Genomic DNA, 18,538 nt, shown 5'->3' with positions numbered 1-18,538 from the left:
ATCACTGGATTGTCTGGTCCAGACTCGATTATTTACAGACCGCCATCATATAGCTGTAATATTGCTGAGTGCATCGTTAATCCAATCATAATCCAACATCATGCACTGCAAGCTCATAGTTCCATGGAACTGGGATATAAATTTTTCAGTTTCCTTCCTCACAAAAGCCTGGATTGGACCAGGAACGTCTACAAATCAGTTCCCGGAAAACAGGAAGAGTAATCAGTGGACCCATCTTGCCTCATTTATATACGTTTATACCACCTGTGGGAAGAAATATTGTCACCAACCTCCAGGGGGTTGTGGAGCACCATGGGAGACATGAAAGGATCCGGATGTCCTGAAGCCCTGAAAGATGCTGGACTAGTGAAGACAGAAGCAACAGCCACAGCTTTCTTGAAAGCATCAAATGTAATGAGAGCAAGGCAAGCACATCAAGTCACTGTTGTGGTACTCGACACATTATTGAAGCTAGCTTATGAGAACAGTGGAGCCTAGATGACCCTTGAGGACTGGGTCATGGCAGCTTCTCAAAAGAGCCCAACATTTAAATTCTGGGTACTCATACACAAGTCTCAACAGATCATGTTCATGTTCATCCGGGCACATCGGGAACAGAAGTTCAAACTCGTGGTCACTACTCTGCAGAAGCTTGTGCCTCTGATCTTTGCTCTGGATCACCAGAATTATGCCAGGTGGATTCCAATCTTTATCCGAGACCTGGAAGCTCTCCCGGATAGCATCCAAGTCGAGTTTGAGAAGGGACACTGGACGATAACTCGAAGCAATCGGCGTATCTCATCATTACCAATTGATCAGGCTCATGAGCAAGCCAATAAAAGGGTGAAAGGAGAAGGTGGCATCATTGGTCTGACCGAAAACTTTGCCATACTGGAACGCTGGATTATAAGTGGCCGAGAAATAAACCGTGTTGTAGAGGAGTTTACCTGGGCATATGACAATGCTGATGATGAAGAACTCCCTCATCATGTGGAAGGATATGCATCTCCGATATCAGAGACCTGACCGATGTGTTGCTGAGGAAAGGAAATCCTTTTGAGGAGGACAGTGACGACCTGGTTACATTAGGCAACAAGGTGTGAGAGTCTATGGCTGCCGAATCTGTCTATAAAATTGAGTCTGTTGGACAAGAGCAGTACAACAAGTTCAGGAAGAGCGTGCTTGACTCAAGTGAACACTTCTGACAGCGCCTATCAAGTGAAACAACTTACTGTTGTTCCACGAGAAGAAACGACAGAAGAAGACAGCAGTTAAGCTGAAAATGCACCACTTCAAACATCATGCTGAACTTTATGGTCAAACATTTCTTAAGCTAGACAGTCATCTGAAGGATCACTCACCTCTTGTACCAAGTCGAATTTATTAGTATTTGTCTTGGAAACCAGTACGATTAGTGCCATTTCAGTTGATGAAGACATAACTGCACCTGATTTGTATGATTTCATTGTTGATGATAGAGTTCTCATACAATCACTTCCTGGTACAAGTGTCCAAGCCAAGAACTTTGATTCATATTTCGACAAGGTGTTCTGCCCAAGAGTTCACCATGACTTGAAAAGATCAACTAGAGTAGACATTGTCTGGGACGAGAATTTTACACTGACAATCAAAGGAGGCACAAGGGAAAAAAGAGGAACAGGTACGTGGCGTGTAAATGGCACTGCCAAAATGCCAGGAAATTTGCAGATGTTTCTGGCAAATGTTGACAACAAGAAGGAGCTGTTCAAATTCCTATCAAAAAAGATAACAGAAGAGCACTTCCCAGATGAGAAGTATGTTTATATAACTACAGGTGATCAAATACACCATGTTGGAAACAGTCCACCAATGGGCAAATGCAACCATGAGGAAGCAGACACACGTGTCCTAATACATCTCCTCCTTGCCCTTGGAATGGTTCACACTGGAGACACAGATTTTGTCACAATACTCCTAAGTAACTGCCATCACATCAAAGCTCTGAATCCAGCTGCAGAAATCTTGATATCCTTCAAAGCTGGAAAGACAACCAGAATGATGTCCCTGAACACTATTGCTACGAATCTGGGCATGACAACGTTCAAATCCATTGCCCTCTTCCACGCATTTAACTGGATCAGACAGCACATCATCCTTCAAGTACAAGGGTAAGCGATACTGTTGCAAGCTGATGCATGAAGTGCCATCTCTCATGGAGGAATTTGCAACTATTGTCGACACTCCATTCTACACTTCACCAAGACTTAGAGAAGTGACAAGGAACTATATCTTTTAGTTGAACTCCAGTGAGTCAATCAAGGACATAGATGTTGATTTTGTTTGGATGAGGCTGTTCTCTCAGAAGACTAGGGATGCGGAGAGAATCCCACCAACAAGTGATGCTTTGGATCAACATCTCAAGAGAAGTGTAAGCATCTGGACGACAGCTGACATGTTAATGATGCCTTTCAAGAACCCCACTGATGATGGGTGGAAGGAAGAGGATAGCAAGCTGATTCCCATTAGGGCCACAGTGCCCCTCGCGAAGGATGTTTTCCATCTGGTTGTAAAGTGTAATTGCACAAGCAGCTGTTCTCGGTGCAAGTGCATGAGATCAAAGTTGAAGTGTACATGTTTGTGCAAGTGCAAATGCGAGAAGTAGCTGGACAATTTCCAATAGGTTGATTTGTGAACAGGACGTTCGTCTACTCAATTATTTACCTTTTTCACTACAATGGCCGCCATCATGAAAATGGTGGCCATTTTGAATTTGGAAATGTCATAATTGAATTCCTTGTCCCTGAAAACCCCTATTTTGATGTATCATATGACTTTCTACTAGCGATATCAGCAAAGTTATGGATTTTTAATATTCTTTTGGCAGACATCTTTAAAAATGCCTGCCAGTAGAGTCATTTTTTATGTGAGAGCTCGACACTCGGAACAAAATTGTTCTATGAGGTCATACCCTTCATACCATTACCGAAATCAAAACTTTTGCATTAATTTGAAATGACTCAGTGTCTGGGCACCCCACTATTTGTTTTTATTTACCTACTGTTTCAAAACTCCAAACTAGGTAACCTTCGTTGTAAGAAAATTAGCGCTACCTTGGGGGCTGGTATCGATTTGAGTACTCCGAACTCAGGCACATAACTTCAAACTATCTTACTTATGACAGTGCGATGCCTACAAATCGGTGTAATGACAAAAACCTGAAGTGCTTTGTAAAGCTGATTGCGATTGGTCTATTTCTTTTAGTAAACCAATCACGTTGCATGTTGCAGTTTTACACTTTTGTTGCTATGGCAGACACACTGGCTGTCAAACGCTGATGTCAGTCCAGAATCTTTTTGTTTTTTGCAAAGAAGCAAACAACTTCTTCTCATAATATAAACGTTGAAGATACACAGGACTGTGTTCCACACAAGACTGTCAACCATAATGACGTAACAAAACTGAGAGGAAATGCAAGGGCGATGTATCACGTCCACATGTTTTTCAAAATTGCAACTTTATCCATAGTTATCATTGGACCAACTGGCAAATCCTATGCAATGTACAGATTGTGCACTACCCACCACAGAAATAATGTGTTTACAGGGAATGGCACAGAGCATTATCCGACCAGTACGCTCTAAAGACATGCAATATCAATGGATCACAAATTGTCAATCACAGCAGAAATTTTGAAAGACTGTTATGAATCAGCAGTAAACAAGGTTATATCTGAAAAAAGAAGAAGCAGTCATTGTAGGTATGAAGGTTGTATGCTGGTTAGGCAAGGAAAATCTATCCATGCATAAATATACCAGTCTTATGAACTTTATTTGTAATCCATGAATTACAGAAAGGTACTGCAAGCTTTACAAGTGAAACCACAGCTAATTACATAATGCAAACTTTGGCATCTGATTAGAAAAAATTGTTGTCATCACCATTTGTAGGCCTCCTTACCATGCTTACAGATGAAAGTACTGACATTTCTGTGCACAAAAAGCCTGTAAGTGCTTGTAAGTGTAATTGATCCAGTAACTTTCAAGTAACATTTTTTGACAAATAGAAGGATTGAAAATGCTACTGGTAAAGCAATTTCTGAAGCATTACATTAAGAAATTTCAAGTACAAGAATTCCTGTATCTAAATGCATTGTCCTTGGAAGTGATGGTGCTTCAGTTATGACCGGTCGAGGACAAGGTGTTGCAGGGCATATATCATGTGTATATTAAGAAGCAATCCTATGCTTGTTAACTATCACTGCATTGCTCAGTGAGCTCACAGGCAGCAACTACTGTGCCAGCACTGAAACCTTACAGCATGTACAGTGAAACCCTTGTTGGGGTTTCCACTAACATTGTACAGGTGCCAAACTCTCAAAAGAAGGCAGAATCTATTAAACGAACCAGAACTGAAAATCCATGAAGTCCATGAGGTGCGGTGGTTGGCAGTGTATAAGGCTGTAGAGACCGATGTTTGGACGATCTCATTACATTCTTTCACAGTCAGAAGGACGCCTAGGGCCAGGGGTATTTTTGCATCCTGTACCTACCTCCTTATCATGCTTATGGATGTGCTTTCAGTGCTGTCTCAGTTGTGCCTTATTTTCCTGAAAAAAGTCTGGACATAGCACACGTGCAAGTGTCAGTTGAGAACTGTATGGCATCTTAAAAGGAGTCTCTATTCAACATGTTCAAGGGAAACCACATCCTTCAAGAGAGATCTAACCTTCCTTCCATTAGGGAGTCCTCCAGTGCATGTTCCATCAGAGTGCAGTATGATATATGTGTATGTGTTAGGTGTGTTGAGCATGAGGCCTGGTTCATTCTTATCAGGGCAGGATCTGCAGCAGTGGGGCAACAGTAAGTTGGAAATGCTTCTCGAGCACTATGGAGAGGTTCAGACACACACCTAGAAGGGAGAAATATCTTCTCAAGAAGCAGTCATTGATCCGGTGGCTACCAGAGAGGAATGGGCTAGAATAAAGCCTTTGGTTGAAAATCCTGAGTACCCCAGGGACAAGATGCAGCAGCTGTGGACTTTGATTCACAGGTACCACAAAGAGGATTTTCTAAATTACCGAATTACCCTTACCATGCTTACAGCCCCAATCCATACAGCTGACTGCGAGCGAAGATTTAGTTCTCAGAATCTTGTGAAGTCTTTGCTCAGGAGTGGTTTGTCAGGTGACAGACTAGATGATCATATCACAGTGTCCGTTGAGGGGCCAGTCTATGACGAGTTTGACTTTGTAGACGCTCTTGTCCAGTTGAGACAGAAAAAACAGAGGAATCTTTTCACCAAGACTGATTATAATAGAAAACTGACCTTTGAAGTGCTCAGTAACTTCAGGAGTTTTGTTTCAACAGTGACTGTTGGTGCTATCCCCCCCCCCCCCCCCCCAATAGCAACGTAGTCGGTTATTATCCCCCGCCCCAACAAAGTTGGCGGGGGATATACATGATATAGAAATGGATTTCGTCAGTGTGTGCGTGCGTGTGTGTGTGTGTGTGTGCGTCCAGAAATTGTTTCCGGAGCATAACTCAGAAACCGTTAAATATTTCTCTACGAAACTTTGCATGTCTATCAGATTCATACTGAACTGGTGCCTTTTGCTATTTAGGAGTTTTATAAATGTTTATTTTTTACGTTTCCATGGCAACAAGTTGGACTTGGGTTCTATAAGAGTGCTGTTCGTTTCCGGAGCGTAACTAAAAAAACATTAAATAATTTCTTACAAAACTTTGCATGTTTACCAGACACAAACTGAACTGGTGCCTTTTGCTATTTAGAGAGTTTTGTGAATGTTTATTTTAGAATTTCCATTGCAGCTATTTTGACAATATTTGGCCTAAGAGAAATGTCGGGTCAGTTACCTGGTTTGGGACCATAACGTGTTAAAATGGTGGGGGATATAGATGACTTCGCCGACTATACGCTTGTTTTATTTGTCAGAATCACCTTTTAATAAAAAACATATGAATTTACTGTTGTAAACTAGTAAAGAGATACATAATCGATCTTTGTTGATCTCGAAGCCGAACATGAATAGCCTCCCTTGACAATTGTCCGTGTTGTAAGTGGTCGAATTTTTATTGTTTATCATCACAAATGGCGGTCTTTTGAGCACAGATTATGCCAGAGGCATTCTGCATTAAAAAAAATGCATCTGGCTTTTTTTCCCCCTCCTCCAACCCTTGACTTTGGGCTGAAAAATCCGTAATCCTAAAAATATAAAAAGACTGGCCTTATTGTTTCAGCACTAATCATGCTAATTATGCTAATTACTTTGAGGTTAAGGTTGAGAATTTTGAACTAACAATGTAACAAGTATGAAATGTATTAGTCACTGTCAGACTCACTGACCTATCATACTCATAGTGATGGGAAAACTGCTCATTGTTGAAGTGTCCAGTTGTGTTGTTTCAATACTCTTATTAGTCTTAAGATTGAAAACTCTGTCTTCCTAAACATCTCCACTTACTTATCTGTGTTGAAGCCTGATAAAATCTTCACGATTACTTGGAATAGATGAAAACAGGATACTTAAGCATGATTTGCCAATCCCAGACTTCCCCTGAATAAGATGCTTGGTTTGTCAGCATGACACTCGTACCTGTATGTTTCACCTGTTTCCCTTTCATCTTTCCCTCTTTCCCCCTACATTCACAGATAAAGTTAACGTTACGTTATATAACAGAAATCCTTCATTACTTTAAACCCTAACTCACTCAATTTGATTCAAAATATATTGTTTGTATTTCAGTCAGATATCATTTTGAAATCTTTTGTCAGTTTAATGAGATAACATGGTATTATGACAACTGTTTCAGCAGAACCTTGGTTGGTGGAAGATGTTCGGGTCCATACTGCCCTGCCACCCCAGGTCGAAGGTCAGCTCAGGTGTTTCTGCAGACTGTCCATCAGCCAAATAATATGGGTCACTGCAGTGACCCCTGACCTCACACTAGTGCGGATCAAGTGGTGGGGAGAACCGGGAGATGGATCGATCTTCAAGTGAGATTTGTTTCTTAACTTATTAAACATTTATAACACTGGCCAGAGTGTTATTATGAGATGGATCAATCTTTAAGTGAGATTTGTTTCTTGTTATTACACATGTATAACACTGGCCAGTGTGTCATTATGATTGGGATCTATCTTCAAGTGAGATTTGTTTCTTATTATTACACGTGTAACATTGATCAGAGTGTCATTATGAGATGGATCGATCTTCAAGTGAGATTTGTTTCTTGTTATTAAACATGTATAACACTGGCCAGAGTGTCATTATGAGATGGATCAATCTTTAAGTGAGATTTGTTTCTTGTTACAGTGATCGCTCGCTATTGCGCTCTTCGATAAAGCGCTACTTCGGTTATTACGCGCGGTAACGCATGGCTCCCAAAATTTATGTACACTTTTAATACTGAGAGTTTTACACAGACATGATTGTATTGTTGTTCGTTGTTTATTTGCACATAACGCTTCTCATTGCATAATCAACGGTTTATCGCTGAATGGAGTTCTAATAATCTGTTTGAAAACATCCGCGGCAGGTCCCGGAAATACGATTGTTCTACCAGTTAACTTTTCACACTATACATCCTTTGATCTTAGAAGCGCATGCATGCAATAAAAGAGAACCACAAGTGAAGTTTATATTCTTAATTAGTGGGCAATCCAATTTAAGGCTAAACTGTCACACACATGTAGTTGCTGTCACAACACGGCGGTCATTCATTTTGTAATCGCGCTTTCGTAACATCGCCTGTTTTTTTCCCGTAGTTATAACAAGCGATTTCATTGGATTAAAATTTGTTTCTAATGACGCTTTCTTGCCGAAATCTGCTACAAGTTTCGTGATTGGTCAATTTTGAGCACGTGACCTCAGGCAGCCAATCAAGCTGTGATACAAAGCTCGTGTTTGATAAATTTCAGAAGTTAGCGAAAGATTTTTTGTTAAATCGTGTTATTCTGAACGTTTTAAGCAGGAAATCACGATATATATTAAAAATATGGAACTTTGCGAATGTATTGTGCTAGGTTACGAGCTGTGACAAAGATTTTTCATGCATATATTTTTGCATTAAACGTTGTGTCCGAGCCGAGAATTCAAGGCGACGAAAGCCGAGATGTCATTTGACTTACATTACACGCGATCGCACGAAACGATGGAAATAATAACTTAGATGTAAGTTTGATTACTTTTAGATATATTTTTGTTGATTTTATTTATCACTTTGTATAATATATTTAAAGATTTGCTTAAAATAGTCTTTATTTTGCTCTTTGACATGTTCAATGCGGACCCGTTGTCGAAATGTGTGTCCGAGAATTTTATTTTCAATAACATCGCGGGAAATAGTGAATAATTTTTTAATTTATTGATAAAAAATGATAAATTAGAATGGAATACGTATTTCAGACATTGTGAAATATGACAGATTTAATAAATGAATGATATTACAGGTAGATCTAGGTCCATAAAAATATATACTATTTTGACGTGACGTGAGATAAACACATAGGCCTATTGATGATTTGAGATTTGCCGAGCGCGCTCCCCCGCCTCGGCCTCGGTTAAACGGCTCATCGTCTATAACGCCCACCAATTATTTGGACCCCATTGGTAGCGCAATAGCGAGCGATCACTGTATTACACATGTATAACACTGGCCAGTGTGTCATTATGAGATGGATCTATCTTCAAGTGAGATTTGTTTCTTGTTATTACACATGTATAACACTGGCCAGAGTGTCATTATGAGATGGATCTATCTTCAAGTGAGATTTGTTTCTTGTTATTACAAATGTATAACACTGGCCAGAGTGTCATTATGAGATGGATCTATCTTCAAGTGAGATTTGTTTCTTGTTATTAAACATGTGTAACATGGACCAGAGTGTCATTTTGAGATGGATCTATCTTCAAGTGAGATTTGTTTCTTGTTATGGTTATTACACATACATGTATAACACTGGCCAGAGTGTCATTATGAGATGGATCTATCTTCAGATGAGATTTGTTTCTTATTATTACATATGTGTAACATTGATCAGAGTGTCATTATGAGATGGATCTATCTTCAAGTGAGATTTGTTTCTTGTTATTACACATGTATAACACTGGCCAGAGTGTCATTATGAGATGGATCTATCTTCAAGTGAGATTTGTTTCTTGTTATGGTTATTACACATGTATAACACTGGCCAGAGTGTCATTATGAGATGGATCTATCTTCAGATGAGATTTGTTTCTTATTATTACACATGTGTAACATTGATCAGAGTGTCATTATGAGATGGATCTATCTTCAAATGAGATTTGTTTCTTGTTATTACACATGTATAACACTGGCCAGAGTGTCATTATGAGATGGATCTATCTTCAAGTGAGATTTGTTTCTTGTTATTACACATGTATAACACTGGCCAGAGTGTCATTATGAGATGGATCTATCTTCAAGTGAGATTTGTTTCTTGTTATTACACATGTATAACACTGGCCAGAGTGTCATTATGAGATGGATCTATCTTCAGATGAGATTTGTTTCTTGTTATTACACATGTATAACACTGGCCAGAGTGTCATTATGAGATGGATCTATCTTCAGATGAGATTTGTTTCTTGTTATTACACATGTATAACATCTTGTTATAACACTGGACAGTGTTTCATTGGAAGATTCTGACATTGTACTCTTGTTATCAGTGTATTGAAACAGATGCAGTTTTTGTAATGAAATTGTGACATTATGTTTTGTTGTACAGTATGGTCATGTAGATGGCTGAATGTCCCTGCTCGTGTTTCAGACCTCTGAATGTGAAGAAGGGAGATAAGTCTGGATGTCAGACAACTGCTCGCTACCCAGTGAGGTCCGGACCTCGTCAGTTTGCAGCCTATCTGTCGGACATGGGGGCCCTGACACTGGAGGTCATGAGTGGTCAGCTAGCGGCACCTATTGGTCAGGCAGAGGTTCCTCAGATAGGGCTGCTGTCTGTCAACAGACCTATCAATGGGTTAGTAACTATATATTATAAGTTGTAGCAGGATCACGAGGGTTACAAGGCGTTAGGTTTTATATCACGAGCCGGAGGCGCATGAAACCCCATGTAGCTGTCTTGATCCTGCTTCAACAATTTTATCTTACCGACATGTTTTGATATTACATTGTGAAAGAATTAAAACAAATTCAAAATTGATAGAAAACAGCTGTTCAATTGAGCAGAGGTTAGCTTGTGCTATGTCATGTGACATTCATTGACCCGGTAAAAGCTTGATGCTTTTTGCTTGGAAGTGGGGTATAAGGGACGTATACTGTCTCTCAGAAATCCTCATGCAACCTGTCTTGCTCATGGCGGGGTATAAATGATTTATTCACCCGCTGAGAAATGTATTTTCTCTCCAAGGCGGGATACATAGTATTTTATCAAGATCACATGGACCAATCAGATATCATCATTCTGACATGGAGGTATGATATATATATATATATTCCAGTATATAGATGTACTGTGTCATCAGGGATAGGGAATTGGCATGTTATTTGTTGTGAGCCCTGGATGTAGTGTGACATATCCAATAGCATGGATTGTTGTTCATGTTATCAACCACTGGTAAATTAGTTACAGCTGGCCATGCTGTAGTTATAATGGTAGAAAATGCTGACTCAAGTCTTTTGTTTTTAGATTTTTCCCTGTGTTTTCACCAAACGAGGAGAAACTGGCCGAGATTCAGGTTTCTGTTGTGCTGGAGCCTTTAATGGGTAGGTGTTACTATGGGCAGGTGCTACTATGGACAGGTGCTACTATGTGAAGGTGCTACTATGGGCAGGTGTTACTACGGGAAGGTGCTACTATGGGCATGTGCAACTATGGACAGGTGTTACAATGGGAAGGTGCTACTATGGGGAGGTACTACTGTGGACAGGTGCTATATGGGAAGGTTCTACTATAGGCAGGTGCTACTATGGACAGGAGCAACTATGGGCAGGTGCTACTATGGGGAAGTGCTACTATGGTGAGGTGCTACTATGGGTAAGTGCTACTATGGGCAGGTGTTACTACGGGAAGGTGCTACTATGGGCATGTGCAACTATGGACAGGTGCTACAATGGGAAGGTGCTACTATGGGGAGGTACTACTGTGGACAGGTGCTATATGGGAAGGTTCTACTATAGGCAGGTGCTACTATGGACAGGAGCAACTATGGGCAGGTGCTACTATGGGGAAGTGCTACTATGGTGAGGTGCTACTATGGGTAAGTGCTACTATGGGCAGGTGTTACTACGGGAAGGTGCTACTATGGGCATGTGCAACTATGGACAGGTGCTACAATGGGAAGGTGCTACTATGGGGAGGTACTACTGTGGACAGGTGCTATATGGGAAGGTTCTACTATAGGCAGGTGCTACTATGGACAGGAGCAACAATGGGCAGGTGCTACTATGGGGAAGTGCTACTATGGTGAGGTGCTACTATGGGTAAGTGCTACTATGGGAAGGTGCTACTGTGGGAAGGTGCTACTATGGGAAGGTGCTACAATGGGAAAGTGCTACTATGGGAAGATGCTACTGTGGACAGGTGCTACTATGGACAGGTGCAACTATGGGGAGGTGCTGCTATGGACAGGTGCAACTATGGGCAGGTGCTACTATGGACAGGTGCTACTATCAGGGACATGTTTACTGTGGGGATGACTGATGTTAGGTAGGGATCAGGGTTTAGCCTGACACATAAAATTATGTCCTAAAAATGTGAATCACACAAATAATTTGTACTTCCCATTGGATGCAAAATAGATATTATTAAAGACAATTTCATGATGGCCATTGTAGCATGCACGTTTCTATGTCTGATGTTCACTCACTCAGTAAGTTTAATTTAGACCAAGAAAAGCTCCCATCTATGCAGAAGTGCCGTGATTTACTATGAAGTGTTCTCCACTGTTTCAGTGTCATATGACAGCATGGGCTCCATCCCCACCTCAGACATCAGTCTGGAAACCCATACAACGCAGGAGTCCACCTACCCCCACCGCTACCAGCCACGCCCACACTTCAGTCAGCCTGTCATGCCTCAGGAGGACCCGTTTGTCTCCCCTGCCTCCCACCTAGATGCTGATGGTCAGAAGAAGGAGAATGGCTTGTCTCTTCCGTACGCTGCTGATGTGAAGCAGAGACTGCGATACGACGCAGTGGACACCCAGCCTGTGCAGGAAGGCAGCACAGTGTCCATCACTGCAGGCGGTCAAGTGGTCACCACCAGCGAGAGTCAGGGGACCCAGCTGAAGTCTCTGTCTCCAACACACAGCCGTGTCACAAGCAGGCCAGGTAAGCGTGGACTAGCAGTTCATTGTCTTCTGGGACAAGATTAGTGGCTTTGCTTGTTTAGCATTGTTGACTGACATGCAATGTTGTTATATCGGTTGCACACTTATATGTTTATTGTGAGGAGTCGGCCTTTTTTCAAGGGTCAGGGATGGGTGTAGACCATTAACCCCAATTTCCACTACCTTTCAGAAATGAGATGAGATAAGCAATTAGTACGAGTCAGGATAAGTATAAATGATATTTTACTCTAAAAAATAATTTTTTGTCAAATCTTTTTTCTTGATACCTTGATGCAATGCAGGCGCTGCTGTTACCTCGGCAGGTGCCCCTTCCAGCAATGTGCTGTCTGTGCTGCTGGAGCGGGGCAAGAAGCTACGGGATGCGATGGCGGTGTCGTCTGTTGACTGCCAGGACCACCACAAGATGGATGCAGCCGGAATCAGGCCGCAGGACATAGTAGTCCCAGAGGCCAAGTCAATAAACAGGTCAGTGTCTCAGTTATGTCACGGTGAAAACAGGACATCATCAGTTATAATTGAAGTGTCCAATGCTTGATGGCAAGTATAATTGAAGTGAGCAATGCTTAAAAAAGTGGATTATTGAATTGTACAATGCTTGGAATCAAGTATGATGGATTATTGAAATGTACAATACTTGATGGCAAGTATGATCGATTATTGAAGTGTGGAATGCTTGATGGCAAGTATGATGGATTATTGAAGTGTGGAATGCTTCATGGTAAGTGTAATGGATTATTGAAGTATGAATGCTTGATGGTAGGTATGATGGATTATTGAAGTGTGGAATGCTTGATTGCAAGTGTAATGGAATATTGAAGTATGAATGCTTGATGGCAGGTATGATGTATTATTGAAGTGTGGATGCTTGATGGCAGGTATAATGTATTATTGAAGTGTGAATGCTTGATGGCAGGTTTGATGTATTATTGAAGTGTGAATGCTTGATGGCAGGTATGATGGATTATTGAAGTATGAATGCTTGATGGCAGGTATGATGGATTATTGAAGTGTGAATGCTTGATGGCAGGTATAATGTATTGTTGAAGTGTGAATGCTTGATGGCAAGTATAATGGATTATTGAAATGTACAATGCTTGATGGCAGGTTTGATGGATTATTGAAGTGTGGAATGCTTGATGGCAGGTTTGATGGATTATTGAAGTGTGAATGCTTGATGGCAGGCAGATGGATTATTGAAGTGTGAATGCTTGATGGCAGGTATGATGGATTATTGAAGTGTGGAATGCTTGATGGCATGTTTGATGGATTATTGAAGCGCCCAATGCTTGATGGCAAGTATACTCAACTACAAAAGTTCCTGTGACACCAATATTTATGTGTATTTTTCAAACAAGTAAAGTTTGGTTTTCAATATTGTAGTACATATATGGAATCAAGTCACAAAAACTCAACTGCTGCAGAAAAGCATGCATTCCATGCAAAAGTTGATGGCAGGTTTGATGGATTATTGAACTGTCCAATGCTTGATGTCAAGTATAATGTTTTATTAAAGTGTGGAATGCTTGATGGCAGGTTTGATGAATTATTGAAGTGCCCAATGCTTGATGTCAAGCATAATGGATTATTGAAGTGTGGAATGCTTGATGACAAGTATGATTAATTACTAAAATGCCTAATGCTTGATGGCAGGTATGATGGGTTTTTGAAGTGTGGAGTGCTTGATGGCAGGTATGATTGATTATTGAAGTGGGCTAAGCTTAATGGCAAGTGTAATGGATATTTGATGTGTCCAATGCTTGATTTACAGGAGCAGCTCTACTGGAAGTTTGCTTAAGGAAATTCTCCGTGCTGAGAAAGATGCAGCTGGTGTTGCCATGGCGACTGATGACATGATGGCCAGTGACATTAATTCTAAAACTGTTGACATGGTCGTTGGCTCTCCATTGCATAAAAATGATTTCAAGGTGAGTGTTTTGATACCCCCACCCAGTGACACACCCAACCAGTGACACACCCAACCAGTGACACATCCACTCAGTGTCACACCTTGTGAGGCCAATTCAACACATAATACAAACTACTTTTTATGCATAGTATATTTATTGCTAAACAGATATCATTGACTAAGATGAAGTGTTGAAGGTTGAGAAGAAACACATTTTATGAATATTTAATCTATAAGGTTAAGATCTTAAAACTTGATAATGGTATCATTTGATTATGTTCATTATCACCCTTTCTGAATTCTCACATGTTGGCTGATGTGGAGACTGGTGTTATTTGTGTTGTAGATGTTTCAACTTCTGAACGGAGGCAGCCCAGGGACGAGTGTGTCGAGTGACCCCGCTGACCTGAGCGAGACCGGAGACCCAGTTCAGGAGGACAACATCCTGCAGGAACTGTTCTACAGACACTCAGTGAGCACCTCAACACTGCTGCCCACAACACTGCTGCCCACGAGACACTGCTGCCCACGACACTTACATACATTTAGAAACTGTAATAAAACAAGCTCAGCTATGGAGTTCTGTTCCAGTCCTGATCTTGTTGTGTAATGGTTGACCAAATGGATCGGGTGGTCATGCTTTGACTTGCTGGCTGGCTGGTGTGTCATCTCACCCTGATGGCATGAATCATGCTCACGATATCTATCACTGGATTGTCTGGTTTGATGGTAGATTTGATTATTTACAGTCCGCTGTCATAGCTGAAATATTGCAGAGTGCGGCATTAAATATCAAACAAACAACATCATTAGATTGTCATCTGTTTTCTAATTGCAAGCAGAAGTTTAGAATTTGACACTAACTTCATGTTTGCAGGAGAGTGACGGCAGCGTTCTGAGCGAGATGAGTGGGGATGAGAGAGACAAGTCTGTCAACACCAGTACTGTCTCAATGGAGGACCCTGCCAATGTGGTGTGTACATTGCTCCAGCCTTCAGTCCTATCCATCCAATACACTGCGTCATACAATGACCTGTTTGTCTGGCATCTGTCATAAACATTGTCTCCCTACAAACCTCGGGACCAGTTAAGCTGGACCTCCCCCTGCTTGTTCCCACCAATGATCACACCTGAGTTTGTCCCTACAGACCTCGGGACCAGTTAAGCTGGACCTCCCCCTGCTTGTTCCCACCAATGATCACACCTGAGTTTGTCCCTACAGACCTCGGGACCAGTTAAGCTGGACCTCCCCCTGCTTGTTCCCACCAATGATCACACCTGAGTTTGTCCCTACAGACCTCGGGACCAGTTAAGCTGGACCTCCCCCTGCTTGTTCCCACCAATGATCACACCTGAGTTTGTCCCTACAGACCTCGGGACCAGTTAAGCTGGACCTCCCCCTGCTTGTCCCCACCAATGATCACACCTGAGTTTGTCCCTACAGACCTCGGGACCAGTTAAGCTGGACCTCCCCCTTCTTGTCCCCACCAATGATCACACCTGAGTTTGTCCCTACAGACCTCGGGACCAGTTAAGCTGGACCTCCCCCTTTCTTGTCCCCACCAATGATCACACCTGAGTTTGTCCCTACAGACCTCGGGGCCAGTTAAGCTGGACCTCCCCCTTCTTGTCCCCACCAATGATCACACCTGAGTTTGTCCCTACAGACCTCGGGACCAGTTAAGCTGGACCTCCCCCTGCTTGTTCCCACCAATGATCACACCTGAGTTTGTCCCTACAGACCTCGGGACCAGTTAAGCTGGACCTCCCCCTGCTTGTTCCCACCAATGATCACACCTGAGTTTGTCCCTACAGACCTCGGGACCAGTTAAGCTGGACCTCCCCCTGCGTGTTCCCACCAATGATCACACCTGAGTTTGTCCCTACAGACCTCGGGACCAGTTAAGCTGGACCTCCCCCTGCTTGTTCCCACCAATGATCACACCTGAGTTTGTCCCTACAGACCTCGGGACCAGTTAAGCTGGACCTCCCCCTGCTTGTCCCCACCAATGATCACACCTGAGTTTGTCCCTACAGACCTCGGGACCAGTTAAGCTGGACCTCCCCCTGCTTGTTCCCACCAATGATCACACCTGAGTTTGTCCCTACAGACCTCGGGACCAGTTAAGCTGGACCTCCCCCTGCGTGTTCCCACCAATGATCACACCTGAGTTTGTCCCTACAGACCTCGGGACCAGTTAAGCTGGACCTCCCCCTGCTTGTTCCCACCAATGATCACACCTGAGTTTGTCCCTACAGACCTCGGGACCAGTTAAGCTGGACCTCCCCCTGCTTGTCCCCACCAATGATCACACCTGAGTTTGTCCCTACAGACCTCGGGACCAGTTAAGCTGGACCTCCCCCTGCTTGTTCCCACCAATGATCACACCTGAGTTTGTCCCTACAGACCTCGGGACCAGTTAAGCTGGACCTCCCCCTGCTTGTTCCCACCAATGATCACACCTGAGTTTGTCCCTACAGACCTCGGGACCAGTTAAGCTGGACCTCCCCCTGCTTGTTCCCACCAATGATCACACCTGAGTTTGTCCCAACAGACCTCGGGACCAGTTAAGCTGGACCTCCCCCTGCTTGTTCCCACCAATGATCACACCTGAGTTTGTCCCTACAGACCTCAGGACCAGTTAAGCTGGACCTCCCCCTGCTTGTTCCCACCAATGATCACACCTGAGTTTGTCCCTACAGACCTCGGGACCAGTTAAGCTGGACCTCCCACCTGCTTGTCCCCACCAATGATCACACCTGAGTTTGTCCCTACAGACCTCGGGACCAGTTAAGCTGGACCTCCCCCTGCTTGTTCCCACCAATGATCACACCTGAGTTTGTCCCTACAGACCTCGGGACCAGTTAAGCTGGACCTCCCCCTGCTTGTTCCCACAAATGATCACACCTGAGTTTGTCCCTACAGACCTCGGGACCAGTTAAGCTGGACCTCCCCCTGCTTGTTCCCACCAATGATCACACCTGAGTTTGTCCCTACAGACCTCAGGACCAGTTAAGCTGGACCTCCCCCTTCTTGTCCCCACCAATGATCACACCTGAGTTTGTCCCTACAGACCTCGGGACCAGTTAAGCTGGACCTCCCCCTTCTTGTCCCCACCAATGATCACACCTGAGTTTGTCCCTACAGACCTCGGGACCAGTTAAGCTGGACCTCCCCCTGCGTGTTCCCACCAATGATCACACCTGAGTTTGTCCCTACAGACCTCGGGACCAGTTAAGCTGGACCTCCCCCTGCTTGTTCCCACCAATGATCACACCTGAGTTTGTCCCTACAGACCTCGGGACCAGTTAAGCTGGACCTCCCACCTGCTTGTTCCCACCAATGATCACACCTGAGTTTGTCCCTACAGACCTCGGGACCAGTTAAGCTGGACCTCCCCCTGCTTGTCCCCACCAATGATCACACCTGAGTTTGTCCCTACAGACCTCAGGACCAGTTAAGCTGGACCTCCCCCTGCTTGTCCCCACCAATGATCACATCTGAGTTTGTCCCTACAGACCTCGGGACCAGTTAAGCTGGACCTCCCACCTGCTTGTTTGTTCAAGAGCTTTGAATCTGATTTTGAAAATGGCCATCATGGTAGCTGTGATGTAAAGTACATGTTACTTGTACATGTAACTTGTGCATGTAACTTGTCCATGTAATTTGTGCATGTAACTTGTACATGTAACTTGTACATGTAACTTGTGCATGTAACTTGTGCATGTAACTTGTACATGTAACTTTACATGTAACTTGTACATGTAACTTGTACATGGAACTTGTGCATGGAACTTGTGCATGTAACTTGTACATGTAACTTTAAATGTAACTTGTGCATGTAACTTGTACATGTAACTTGTACATGTAACTTGTGCATGTAACTTGTACATGTAACTTTAAATGTAACTTGTGCATGTAATTTGTGCATGTAACTTGTACATGTAACTTGTACATGTAACTTGTGCATGTAACTTGTGCATGTAACTTGTACATGTAACTTTACATGTAACTTATGCATGTAACTTGTACATGTAACTTGTACATGGAACTTGTGCATGTAACTTGTGCATGTAACTTGTGCATGTAACTTGTGCATGTAACTTGTACATGTAACTTGTACATGTAACTTGTGCATGTAACTTGTACATGTAACTTGTGCATGTAACTTGTACATGTAACTTGTACATGTAACTTGTACATGTAACTTGTGCATGTAACTTGTACATGTAACTTGTGCATGTAACTTGTGCATGTAACTTGTACATGTAACTTGTACATGTAACTTGTACATGTAACT

At 42.7% G+C, this 18,538-nt stretch overlaps 1 protein-coding gene across 2 annotated transcripts in view; it reads left to right on the top strand.

Moving 5' to 3' along the window:
• Nucleotides 1–18,538, top strand: part of LOC124124999 (C2 domain-containing protein 3-like) — a 107,649-nt gene that overhangs the window by 1,270 nt on the left and 87,841 nt on the right. The window contains exons 2-9 of one of the 2 annotated variants that reach the window (XM_048381117.1): nucleotides 6,813–6,993; nucleotides 9,793–9,999; nucleotides 10,669–10,745; nucleotides 11,934–12,311; nucleotides 12,613–12,796; nucleotides 14,100–14,256; nucleotides 14,584–14,709; nucleotides 15,115–15,210. In XM_048381117.1, the coding sequence (XP_048237074.1) occupies nucleotides 6,813–6,993; nucleotides 9,793–9,999; nucleotides 10,669–10,745; nucleotides 11,934–12,311; nucleotides 12,613–12,796; nucleotides 14,100–14,256; nucleotides 14,584–14,709; nucleotides 15,115–15,210 (1,406 nt within the window). Of the gene's footprint in view, nucleotides 1–6,809; nucleotides 6,994–9,792; nucleotides 10,000–10,668; nucleotides 10,746–11,933; nucleotides 12,312–12,612; nucleotides 12,797–14,099; nucleotides 14,257–14,583; nucleotides 14,710–15,114; nucleotides 15,211–18,538 lie in introns of both variants that reach the window. The other variant, XM_048381116.1, reaches the window with a different exon arrangement.

This window comes from Haliotis rufescens, unplaced genomic scaffold (genome assembly GCF_023055435.1).
Source record: "Haliotis rufescens isolate VD_foot unplaced genomic scaffold, xgHalRufe1.0.p SCAF_35, whole genome shotgun sequence".
Taxonomy (NCBI): Eukaryota; Metazoa; Mollusca; class Gastropoda; order Lepetellida; family Haliotidae; genus Haliotis; species Haliotis rufescens.
Note: the sequence above shows the minus strand (reverse complement) of the source record. Positions and strands in the feature narration are given on the sequence as shown.